Here is a 12,231-nt window from a genome sequence, read left to right as displayed (position 1 = left end):
TGTACACCAGTGGGGCCATCAGCAGGTGCTGTCACATGTAACCCAGGACAGGAGGTGACCACCTGGGGTCTGAGCTACCGAGTGGCCCCATCATCTCTTCCGACTGCCCATTTAGTCTGATTCCCCAAAGGCAGCTTGCCCTTCTAAATAAGATCCATCACTGATATTCTAACTATGCTCTCTCCCTTCATCTTCATCTTAGAAAAGACCTAATGGTGTCTTCAGACCACCTCTTGCCTCTAGGGGATTCCCAGAATGATTCTTTTCCATTTTAACCCAACTTTTCTTCCCCTTGCGATCAGTAATCATGTGAGTTCTGTACATATATTGGACATGGAAGCAACATTTCATGGTTATAAGAATTATGGTGATGATGGTGGTGGAGGCTGTAATAGTAGAAGCTACAGTCTTTCTTGGAGTAGACAAACAGGGGCACTGAAAATACTAACCATCATTCTGTATAAAGCATATACTCAGAAGGTCAAGTGTAGGTAAGAATTAAGTGAAAAATATCCATCCCAAAGCGCCCCCAGTCTGACTTTTCTATCAGAAAGAACAGGACAGTAAAGATGGGCTTCTAGCTGCATCTTTATCAGAGGATAGCCAGCATTTTGTCAATGGTAATCTACAAAAGAGCTGGGCAATTTGTTACATTACACCTTTTCTGATTCACTATAGCCTTAGAAACCCAGAAGCAAGAAGGCAGGAAGTGCAGCCACACTCTTACAGAGAAGAAATAACAACCCCTCTGCTTCATTCAGTTCAGTTCAGTTCAGTTCAGTCACTCAGTCGTGTCTGACTCTTTGTGACCCCATGAATTGCAGCATGCCAGGCCCCCTGTCCATCACCAACTCCCAGAGTCCACCCAAACCCATGTTCATCGAGTCGGTGATGCCATCCAGCCATCTCATCTTCTGTCGTCCCCTTCTCCTTCTGCCCCCAACCCCTCCCAGCATCAGAGTCTTTTCCAATGAGTCAACTCTTGGCATGAGGTGGCCAAAGTACTGGAGTTTCACCTTTAGCATCACTCCTTCCAAAGAACACCCAGGACTGGTCTCCTTTAGGATTGACTGGTTTGATCTCCTTGCAGTCTAAGTGACTCTCAAGAGTCTTCTCCAATACCACAGTTCAAAAGCATCAATTCTTTGGTGCTCAGCTTTCTTCACAGTCCAACTCTCACATCCATACATGACTACTGGAAAAACCATAGCCTTGACTAGACGGACATTTGTTGGCAATGTCTCTGCTTTTCAATATGCTATCTAGGTAGGTCATAACTTTCCTTCCAAGGAGTAAGCGTCTTTATTCACAGATGAGCAAATATTTGCTGGACATGTATTCCTATATAAGTTAAGTCCCACAGTGACTAGAGTAACTGTATGATTTTCCTTCCTGACCGGCCATGCTAACTGGAAGGGAGTCACATGGTATGGTGGTCAGAATTACACATGACATTCAAGAGGATGTTTCCTGTTGAGAATTATTGAATGCTTTTTCCCTTGAAATTTATCAACATATTTCAATTGTTTTACAAGATTATACCTATAAGCACTTTCTCATGACTAGTACCACAATGCACCTTATATTTGATGGTGCATTAGAGTAATAAATCCAATTCTAATTCCTAATCTTGCTTCCGTCAGCTTAGACTGTGTTCAAATTCTAAAACAAGTCAAAGAAATGTGCTCATCAGGTTAGCCCGTGATTCCGTAGAAAGGGAAATCATTCTATTCATCTGTTACTCAGTGACTGGTGCTATTTAAACTCATAGGTACACTGTTCCATTCAAACTGATAAAATATAGAAAATATTTAATAGAAGTCATGTGTTTGGGTATTCGAACATTAAGGAATTTTTTGGTAAGTGACTGAAGAAAGACCTTCAAAGTTACTCACCCAAGAATTGTGGACACTTCATTTGTATAGATATTACTTTCAACTGTTCTGTGAAAATAGACTGAAATTTGTATAGATATTACAATTTTTTGGTAAGTGACTGAAGAAAGACCTTCAAAGTTACTCACCCAAGAATTGGGGACACTTCATTTGTATAGATATTACTTTCAACTGTTCTGTGAAAATAGACTGAAATTTCATGGGGTATAATAAGTATAACATTTTTTTACCCTTGTAAGTATATAGCTCAAGTGAATGGAAAAATTACAACTTTTGCATTTATTACAAAGATATTTATATCTGTGTAGTCTTTTATTTTTTTGTATCTCTCCCACCTCAGTATTGAATTCTAGCCCAGGATCTGTGCAGAGCTACATGACCTAAAGAGGGAAACATCCAAAATTCTATCTCAATTTCTACACTGAAATTGCAAAATGAAAGTAAAATGAAAGTATTACCTCAAAGATGAACCTGAGGATTACATAAGAAAGAAAACATGGAAACTCCCTGAAAATTGAAGTGTTCTACAAATATAATGAACAATGTTCTATGGATTTCAATAAGGTGAAGCCCACCGTATCTTAAGGAAAAATCTCTTCAAAATGTAACACACAACAAACTTTTACCAAGAACTTACTTTAGTATAAGTACAGTTAATTTTAGCCAAGCTGTTTTTCTGAAAAAACAACTCTTGCATGAAAATTACAACTCTTGCTCCAATTACATCCACACTGAATCCTTTAAAATCAATGAAGTTTTATGAATGAAAGGGATATGATCCAGTTACAGAGGAATTGATGACATATCCTCTGAACATTTCAACTGTTTGCCCCTCCTTGAATAAAACAAGGTTTGAACACTTTTCAACAGTCCTCACCCTTATAATCCTTCATTGGTTTCTCAATGTCTTCAGAATAAAAACTAAATTTATTTCATTGTCTAGCCCATCTTCACCTCCAGCTACTATCTCACAATTACTCTCTGTTCAAAACACACTTAACCTGCCGTGTTATTTCTTGCCTCTCTGCCCTTTCACAGAATTATACCCAAGACTCCACAGCCAACACCCCACTTTATTCAGATAGTAGATCTTCCCACCAAAACCTCTGCTCAAGCATCTGCACCAGAGTCTTACTTGAACCACTAAGGTGGATCGAGCTTCCTGTTTCTATCACAGTGCTTATTTTCCTGTATTGAAATTGTCTGTTTACTATTCCATCTTCCTCAGTCAGACAGTAGATTTTTTGAAAGAAGATGTGTATTTTATTCATTTTGGGGAAATAAGTAACTAGCATAGTGCCTTGCATACAGCAAGTACTCAACACAGATTAAGAGATAAATTAATATGCAGTAGACAGAACACTAACATAAGGGAAATGACCATTCCATTAACTCAGGAAAGGGCACCAATCTTGCATGACCTACATCAGAATTCAGGACTAACTCAGAATCAATAAAGTACTTTTTCAGTAGTTGAAGCTGTACCCAATACGCTACTTTCTTACCCATTCCTTATCTCTAGAACTTTTCATCATTGACAAAGCACTTTGTGCTTGTTCACATTCATTATGCCTTTTAATGCCACTACAAGATCATGTTTCTCAGCTGGGTTTTAGTGCAACATCCTCAGCATGTCCAAGTGGTATGGGAAGAGAAACACTGGATAGACGCTCTGCGCTCCAGCCTCTATTCTGCCATTGAACCACTGTGTGTTATTAGGGAAACACCCCAACTTGTCTAAACTTAGCTCTCTCTTGAACTTTGCCAACCTTGTGTGTGTGTGTGTGTGTGTGCGCACGAGTGCTCAGTCACCAAGTTGTGTTCAACTCTTTGCAACCCCACGGACTGTAGCCCGCCAGGCTCCTCTGTCCCTGGGATTTTCCAGGCAAGAATACTGGAGTATGTGGCCATTTCCTTCTTCGGGGGATCTTTTCGACCCAGGGATCGAACAACCTGCGTCTCCTGCATTGGCAAGCAGATTCTTTACCACTAAGCCACTTGGGAAGCCCTTGCCAACCTTAGTGAAGGTAGACTGTCATTTTTAAACACTGTTGTCCTTATTATCCAAATTGGCATTTGGAGGTAGCTAACTGAACCAGTAACAGAGTTTAGGGTAAGACAAGGCTGGTTTTGACTCCAAGACACATCACATAATAGCTGTGTCATCTTGTGCCAGTTAGTTAATCTCTCTGAGCCAGTTTTCTCCAATATACATAGAGGTACCAGTGGTTGATTTTATTTTTCTGGGCTCCAAAATCACTGCAGATGGTGATTGTAGCAATGAAATTAAAAGACGCTTACTCCTTGGAAGGAAAGTTATGACCAACCTAGACAGCATATTAAAAAGCAGAGACAGTACTTTTCCAACAAAGGTCCATCTAGTCAAGGCTATGGTTTTTCCAGTGGTCATATATGGATGTGAGAGTTGGACCTAAAGAAAGCTGAGTGCAGAAGAATTGATGCTTTTGAACTGTGGTGTTGGAGAAGACTCTTGAGAGTCCCTTGGACTGCAGGGAGATCCAACCAGTCCCTCCTAAAGGAGATCATTCCTGAGTGTTCATTGGAAGGACTGATGTTGAAGCTGAAACTCCAATACTCTGGCTACCTGATGCGAAGAGCTGACTCATTGGAAAAGACCCTGATGCTAGGAAAGATTGAGGGCAGGAGGAGAAGGGGACGACAGAATATGAGATGGTTGGATGGCATCATCAACTCGATGGACATGGGTTTGGGTGGACTCCGGGAGTTGGTGATGGACAGGGAGGCCTGGTGTGCTGCAGTTCATGGGGTCGCAAAGAGTTGGACACGATTGAGCGACTGAACTGAACTGAACTGAATGATTAGACAAGATGAGTACAAAAATTTTTGTAGGTTTTAAAAGAAAAAAGTACCATTAATAAAACTCTTGTTAATATGATTCTTGTTTGGCCAGAACAAAGTTTCACAAAGAGCTCTGTACATCACATGATTACAAGGATGTAATAGATGTGCCTTTAAAAAGTTATTGACAATTTCACAACAGCTTAGTAAGTAAAGGCTCAGATAAGTTCTACTGTGAAGAGATCTGCTTAACTCTGTTTAACCCATGCACTTGAACATGGAACACATGCTAACACCTGGTGGGGGATCAAGCATGAGAAACCCAAGAAAGCTGTTCTTCGGGTGACTCTCATGACAAGATATTCAGAAACAAAACCCAAAATGGTAAAAATATTCTCCATTCTACCATCCACTGAGTTATCATTCGGAACATGCCTATTTGCTAGAAGACAATGAAATATGTACGTAGCTACACGTGTACACGTGTAGGAGAAATTCAGGTCAAATTTTAAGAGTAGGTCATAAACTCTAAAGGAGGAAGACTTCTCGATATAACTGACCACAGGTCTCATGAGGACTAAAAGGTGTTCCGATTGGGCATTTCTGATTCCCACAGGTTGAGCTGCATGCTTGGTAACTTCTGGGAGCATATGACATGAACACAAAAGAAAAGTACTTCCTCATTCATTCACCAGCACAGTCCTTTAAAGGTTTTTAAAGTCCTTTCTTCACATGGTAGCAAAAATTCACTTCATTATTTCAATGGTTCATTCCCAGTATCAACTCCTGCGACTTTAAAAGCTGCCATTAATTTCCCATTAGCAAACTTTAATTAAAATGAATATGTATCATTGCTTTAAGCAGTTGCATTTGTAATAAATGTATGAGTACATGCAAATCTTGTCCAAAATGTTTCAAATAGCTATTTCAGAACAAGCACTTTGATGGTTTTTCAAAGGATTTTGTCTACAGAGAGCTTTTAGAATTTGGCCCTTATCTAAAATAACTTGAATTCCATGCAAATACAATGGACAGTTACCAACCTACCTAAAATCTATTTTATTGATCTTAGAAAGTAGCATGTTTAAAATAGGAGTAATGACCTCTTAGCTTTGAACTATTCACACCTTTGTGTTTCTGCAACTTTTGTGTAAAATGCACTGAAAAGAAAAGCCAGAAAGAGCATAGAGATGCTCCTAATTTAAAGAATCATGGCAATTAAAGATAATTGTCTAATATAACAACCTGAGATGAACCACATTTCAGCAGTTTATTATCAAAGATGCACCCATACCCTCAAGTTCTATGCAAATATTCTACACCCAGAAAAGTTGAAATAATTCAGAATGCATCTGAGTGTTAAATTCCATGAACTCTCTGACCCCATTTTAATTTCCTACATTAAGCTAAAGTTTGTGGTGTTTTGTTTTGTTTGCTTTGTTTTTAATATTATCAGGAGAAAATGAGGTTGAGTCTGAGATGATGCTTCCACCAAGTTACCCCACCATCCTCCAAATATCTTAACCAGAATCCAAGAACAGAAAAGATTAGACAACTCACATATGAATTATTAAATGATTATTCTGAATAAGTAGACAAACATGTAAAAACATTTCCAGTATTACTTCCTCCCAAATGACCACGTGTTAGCAGAATAAACTTCTGAGCCTTTATAGAAAACATTGTAGAAATGCTTAGCAAAAATGAACCCTATGTCCCCACAGTTTCTCCAAGGGTTGGGGTGGTTAATGCATTTGTCTTACAGCCTGTGATTTTCCTTCTGAAGTGAACCTTACCGGTTCTGCCCCATTCCCCATAGCTTTGCTGTATGGCCAGTTGACCCAGTAGCTATGGTCTCACTGAGATGTGTCTGGGAGGCCCTTTTCTTTTCCTAATTATTTCTCACTTTCTGCATTTTATGTTCTGAGATATTCAACAGCATTTTTCAATTGGGAAAATGTTTGGTCTGGAAGGTCCAGTAAAAACAACTACAATTTGATACTCAGTTTTTCATAAAGTATCAATTGGTAAGAAACATGGATAGTTCTTCAGTTAATGGAACTGAGAAGTGTTTCCCTTCTTTACATAAATCTAGAAATTTTAAAGGTAAAAGGGAGTGATTTTTCAAATCCTGCATGAAATTTGCAGAAGTTAACAAATGGAATGTTAAGCTTCATTTACCACATTATCAGATTAAAACTGCTAATCATATGAATCCCAGCCACTAAACAATTTCAGTAATTAAATCAAGCATTTGAGTTCTTCATCAGACTTGAAGGCACCAAGCTGTCTTTGCAGTAGTCAACCATGGGAAATAACAGTTATCACATTTAAGTGACTTTTTAAAAAGTCCTTTAAATCCAAAGTATAGAGGTTTCCAAAATCAATTTGTCTGACTGCAAAGCATATAGCACTTTTCCAGGTAGTATCTGCTTGGAAAAAAAAAAAAAAAAAAGTTTCTCAGTTTGAAAGGTCACTACCTATGCAATGCTTACCCTGCTTTACAAAGCAATGGTCCTAGAAAAGGTTGAAAAATTATCACACGTGCTCTTCTCAATGAAAACACCGCACAGTTCACCATAAAGAAAGAGAGATTTTCAGTTCTGTTCCACAAATTCTCTGAGTTGTTTCCACACAGGATAACTTAGCATAGTTAATGACTTGTAGTTTTTTTTTTAATCACAAAAATAACTACAAATGAAATCGTAAAGGACACTAGCATAGCAGAATGTAGCCCCATACCAGTGCACTTGTGAGGAAGTTTCCTCATTTTACTTCTACTTACTAAGCTGTTTAATTAAAAAAAGGGGGGGGGGGACCCAAAAGCAAAACTCTAGGATGTTAGCATTTAAATTGTTCAACATCAAGAATTTTTGTAGCTGTAAAATATCACTTCAAAAAGCCATCAAAAACACACAAATTTCAGAGAAACGTGTTCCTGAGCAGATTGCTTCATTATATTCCTAAATCCAGGCAGTGACATCTCCAATGATGATTCCCTCTGCCCAAAGAGTTGGCATATCAGACAACAAGCAGAAAAGCATGTCAGTGAAGATGCCAAGTGTGATCAAAGTTTACAAGGTGCATCACCCTTTCCCAAGGGTTCTTAGTTCTCCAAGAAATCAGATATGGGGATGTTGCAAGATAATCAGGAAGTGCACCATTGGAGTAAGTCTCAGTCCAATCCCAGGGACAGGGAAGCCTGGTGGGCTGCTGTCTATGGGGTCGCACAGAGTCGGACACGACTGAAGCAACTTAGGAGCAGCAGCAGCAGTCCAATAAAGTGTACTTGCTTTTATGTGGAGATGGTTATAAATACAGATATAGATATAGACAGTCTCCAAAAGAGACAAGTGTGTCCCTACTACGCTCTCTACTTGAAATACTTCTCTAGCGGTTATCATTAAAATGTGGCTACTTTTGAAAAGCAACAACTCCCTTCTAACTAGAACCAGCAGATTCTTCTCAGGGAACAAAAGAAGCCATCCAAATTGCAACATACATTTCAAACCCAACATAATTAAAGAGGATTTTTTTTTTCTTCTTTTAGAAGATGTAGTCGGAATCCTCTCCTCCTCGCTGAAACAGTATGAAACAGTATCTCTAAAAATGTGTTAGGGATGATGAGGGAAGGGTGGTAGTGTATAAAGAGAGAAGCTAGTGAAGCAGAGGGAAGACGGAAGGGATGGAGTGCTCAAAGCCACTTAGTTGCCCTTCCCTTGCTTCTCACTTCTCTCCACCCTAGGTTCTGATTGCAAATTTTAAAATGCAAAACCCAGTTTTAAAAACAAACAAACAAACAAAAAACCCCAACGAGATTGTGACTTGGGTTACCACCAAGGCAACCCTAAACAGGTCTCGTCAAAAGCAAAGCGGTGGGCATGTAGTAGCGGCAGCCAGTCCCCGTCCCCCCACCCCTGGTACGGTACCTCCAGAACTGCCCAAGCTGCAAGATGTGGGTGAGTGACTGCAGGAGCCAGATGCAGAAGGAACAGGACGCAGACCTGGGTTTGCCGCCGGCCCGGGCGGCCCCGCTGCTGTTGCTGCCGCTGTTGGTGGCGGCGACGTGGCCCTTGCCGGCGCTGGACGCCTGCCTCTGCGGCGTGGAGGGGCGAGCCTCGCCTTCCGCGGCCGCGGCCCCGCCGCCCACCGCGGTCTTGCCCTCGGCCCCGGGCTGCGCGCAGCCGGCGGCGGCCGCGGCGCTGTCCTCGGTGCTGAAATCGTGCACGAACCAGCGGAAGCTGAACACCTGCACCGAGAGCGAGCCCAGCACCACGAAGAAGAGCGTGAGCCCGAACCACCAGCGCTGGCCGCGCAAGTAGTAGTCCACGGCGAGCCAGATGTCAGTGCCCACGTCCGCGAAGTACACGGCCACGGCCGCCAGGATCCAGAGGCAGTCCCACAGCGAGTAGCGCCGCTGCTCCGGGCCCAGGCGCAGGCACAGCGCCGCCGAGCCCGGCCCAGAGCCGCCGCCCGGGCCGCCCGAGCCCCCGGAGCCGCCGCCCGAGCCGCCGCTCCCGGCGCAGCAGCAGCAGCAGCAGCAGCGCGAGCCGTCCGGGCAGCAGGCGCCCCCGGCCGCCTCCTCGTCCTCGGCCCCCGACCCCGACGGCAGGCCGGGCGCCAGTCCCTGCACCGAGCCCGAGTGGTCCGAGTTCTGCAGCGGGGTGAACGCCACGTCGCTGCCCTTCTTCATCTTCAGCCTCCCGTCTGACTTAGCGGCCATGATGCCTCCAGCGCGGAGGAGCGCCCTCCTTTATGTGGCACCTTTCCGCGCTGTCTCCTCCTCCCGCCACCTCCTCGCCGCGCCCCGGCTTCCCTCCCGGCGTGCGGCTCCCCTCCTCCTGCCCCTGCGCCGGCTCTCCCGCCGGGCTGGGCGCTGGGCCGGGCTAGCGGCGCGCCCTGAGCCGGCAGGAGCGCCGCCTGGCTGCCTGCGCGGAGCCAAGCTGCTCGCGGCGCCCGGCGCGCGCCCCGGCCCGCCGCCCGCGCCCCTCGCCGTCCCGGCCCCGCGGCTGCCGCCCGAGCCGCCGCCGCCGCCAGCAGCAGGAGCAGCAGCGGCCGCCGCGGCGCTCCTCGGACCTGCACATTCCTCTCCTCCCCTCGCGCGCGCTCCCTCCTCCCGCTTCCTCGCCTCCACCAGCTGACTCGGAGCGAGAGGATGACCTCATCCTTCTCTTCCAGCTGCCGCCGCTCCCGCCCCGGCTGCTCGGGAGGGGCGAGGGAGGAGGAGGGCCCCGGAGGAGGGGCCGCGGCCGGGAAGCGCTGCGGGATTGGGATGGGGTTGGCGAGTCCCCGGGGCCCGGAGGATTGATGGAGAGAGACGGTCGAGGGTCCCGGCTCACGGGATTGCGGAGAACGCCGGGTGGATTTGACCGACCCCGGGGAGGGGCGGGAGGGCGCGGAGAGAGGAGGGGTCCCCGAGTGCAGCCCGCGCGGAGGTCGGCGGAGAGTGGGGACGGCGGGTGTGGCACGGCGCGGGGCTCTTTGTGTTCAGTTCTGAGCTACGGAGATCTGGAGAAGGGCTAGGTGTGCAGCCGGGGCCGACGAGGGTTGGGAGAATGGGCTCGATTCGGACACCAGGGCCCTGAAAGCCGACAGCGGCAGTGGGTGTGCCCGGCCCCGGAGAGCCGGCGAAGGCGCGGAGGACCGGCGGGTCCGCGGGGAACCCCGAGCCCGCGCTCTCGGGAAAGGAGCGCGCGGCCAGGTGGCTCCGGCTTCTCCGGAGAGGCCAGGCGCCCAGGATCGGGAAGAGGAGGGGGCGGCTCGGATGCCCTCCGCCGCTCAGGCCCGCGCCGCCCGGCCGATACCCCCGCGCTCCCTCCTCGGCCGGGAAGCGACCAAGCCTGGTGGAGAGGCGGACCGGCGGGCCAAGCCGCAGCCCCCGGCCGCGTCCTCCTGTAGGTGGGAACCGCCGCACCCCTGGCGGCTGCTCGGGGCTCTGAGGGCTGAGGGGCGGGGCGGCAGCCGTGGGTAACGGGGCCCGGCCCGCGGGAGAGGAGTGGCGGAGCCCGGAGCTGACGCCACCTCCCCGGTCCAGAGGAGAATTACCTGCTCTTAAAGCGACAGGAGTTTCAGGCTTGTGTAGTCCCGCCACTCCAGAAATGACTGGAATAAATTAAATCTGTGATCACCAAGTTATTATAGTAACAGATATAGAGAATAGGCAAATTGAAAAGACTCTTTGAAATGCAGTCGATATAGGGTTCCGCTCCCCTTTTTTGTTAAGAAAACTTAGTCTGATTTGTTTCACTTAACTTTTGCAAATGTAAGAGAAGGGGACTGTAATTCTTAAATTATACTATGACTCACATGTTTTAAGCCCAGAGGGAAGTGAGGCAACACGTGTTACCCCGCCACGAAGAGCACCAGCGTGGTCTTCTAAATCTGGAGGCAAAACCTCACACCCTCGCGCTAACTTGCAGACACCAGGCTCAGTCTGAACTAGTATGTGCGCCATTCTTAATTGGTAGCCTTATGAAAATGTGCACACATTTCTCTGCAAGTAGAAATAGCCGCCCCAGGCATCTCCTACTACAGTTATCTGCTGTTTGAGCACCAACCTGATCAAAGTGGGATTTGCCCACTCTCGCCCTTTGTTCTTATAGACTGGTGCCTGCCCTGGGCCCCCTTATGGTGAACTCTGCCTGACAGTCTGGCAGGAGGGTGTTGGGCCCAAGAGCCCATAAATATTACCTGCTGCTGCTAAGTCACTTCAGTCGTGTCCGACTCTGTGTGACCCCATAGACAGCAGCCCACCAGGCTCCCCCATCCCTGGGATTCTTCAGGCAAGAACACTGGAGTGGGTTGCCATTTCCTTCTCCAATGCAGGAGAGTAAAAAGTAAAAGTGAAGTAGCTCAGTCATGTACGACCCTTAGCGACCCCATGGACTGCAGCCTACCAGGCTCCTCCATCCATGGGATTTTCCAGGCAAGAGTACTGGAGTGGGGTGCCATTGCCTTCTCCGAAAAATCATCTAGCATGTACAAATCCAGTATTTCTATCACAGTTCAGTTCAGTTTAGTCGATCTGTAGTGTCCAACTCTTTGCGACTCCATGAATCGCAGCACGCCAGGCTCCCCTGTCCATCACCAACTCCCAGAGTTCACTCAGACTCACGTCCATCGAGTCAGTGATGCCATCCAACCATCTCATCCTCTGTCGTCCCCTTCTCCTCCTGCCCCCAATCCCTCCCAGGAAAGAGTCTTTTCCAGTGAGTCAACTCTTCGCATGAGGTGGCCAAAGTACTGGAGTTTCAGCTTTAGCATCATTCCTTCCAAAGAAATCCCAGGGCTGATCTCCTTCAGAATGGCCTGGTTGGATCTCCTTGCAGTCCAAGGGACTCTCAAGAGTCTTCTCCAACACCACAGTTCAAAAGCATCAATTCTTCAGCATTCAGCTTTCTTCACAGTCCAACTCTCACATCCATACATGACCACAGGAAAAACCATAGCCTTGACTAGACGAACCTTTGTTGGCAAAGTAATGTCTCTGCTTTTCAATATGTTATCTAGGTTGGTC

The 12,231-nt window shown here is 46.4% G+C and overlaps 1 protein-coding gene across 1 annotated transcript in view; it reads right to left on the bottom strand.

The window, feature by feature from the left end:
- Positions 1–9,620, bottom strand: part of XKR4 (XK related 4) — a 315,520-nt gene extending 305,900 nt beyond the window's left edge. Inside the window, exon 1 of the mRNA XM_027560999.1 lies at positions 8,645–9,620. Within this exon, the coding sequence (XP_027416800.1) occupies positions 8,645–9,438 (794 nt within the window). The 5' untranslated portion in view covers positions 9,439–9,620. The remainder of the gene's footprint in view (positions 1–8,644) is intronic.
- Positions 9,621–12,231: the final 2,611 nt, after the last annotated feature.

Source organism: Bos indicus x Bos taurus, chromosome 14 (assembly GCF_003369695.1).
Source record: "Bos indicus x Bos taurus breed Angus x Brahman F1 hybrid chromosome 14, Bos_hybrid_MaternalHap_v2.0, whole genome shotgun sequence".
NCBI lineage: Eukaryota > Metazoa > Chordata > Mammalia > Artiodactyla > Bovidae > Bos > Bos indicus x Bos taurus.
This window is presented reverse-complemented; position numbering and strand designations above follow the sequence as displayed.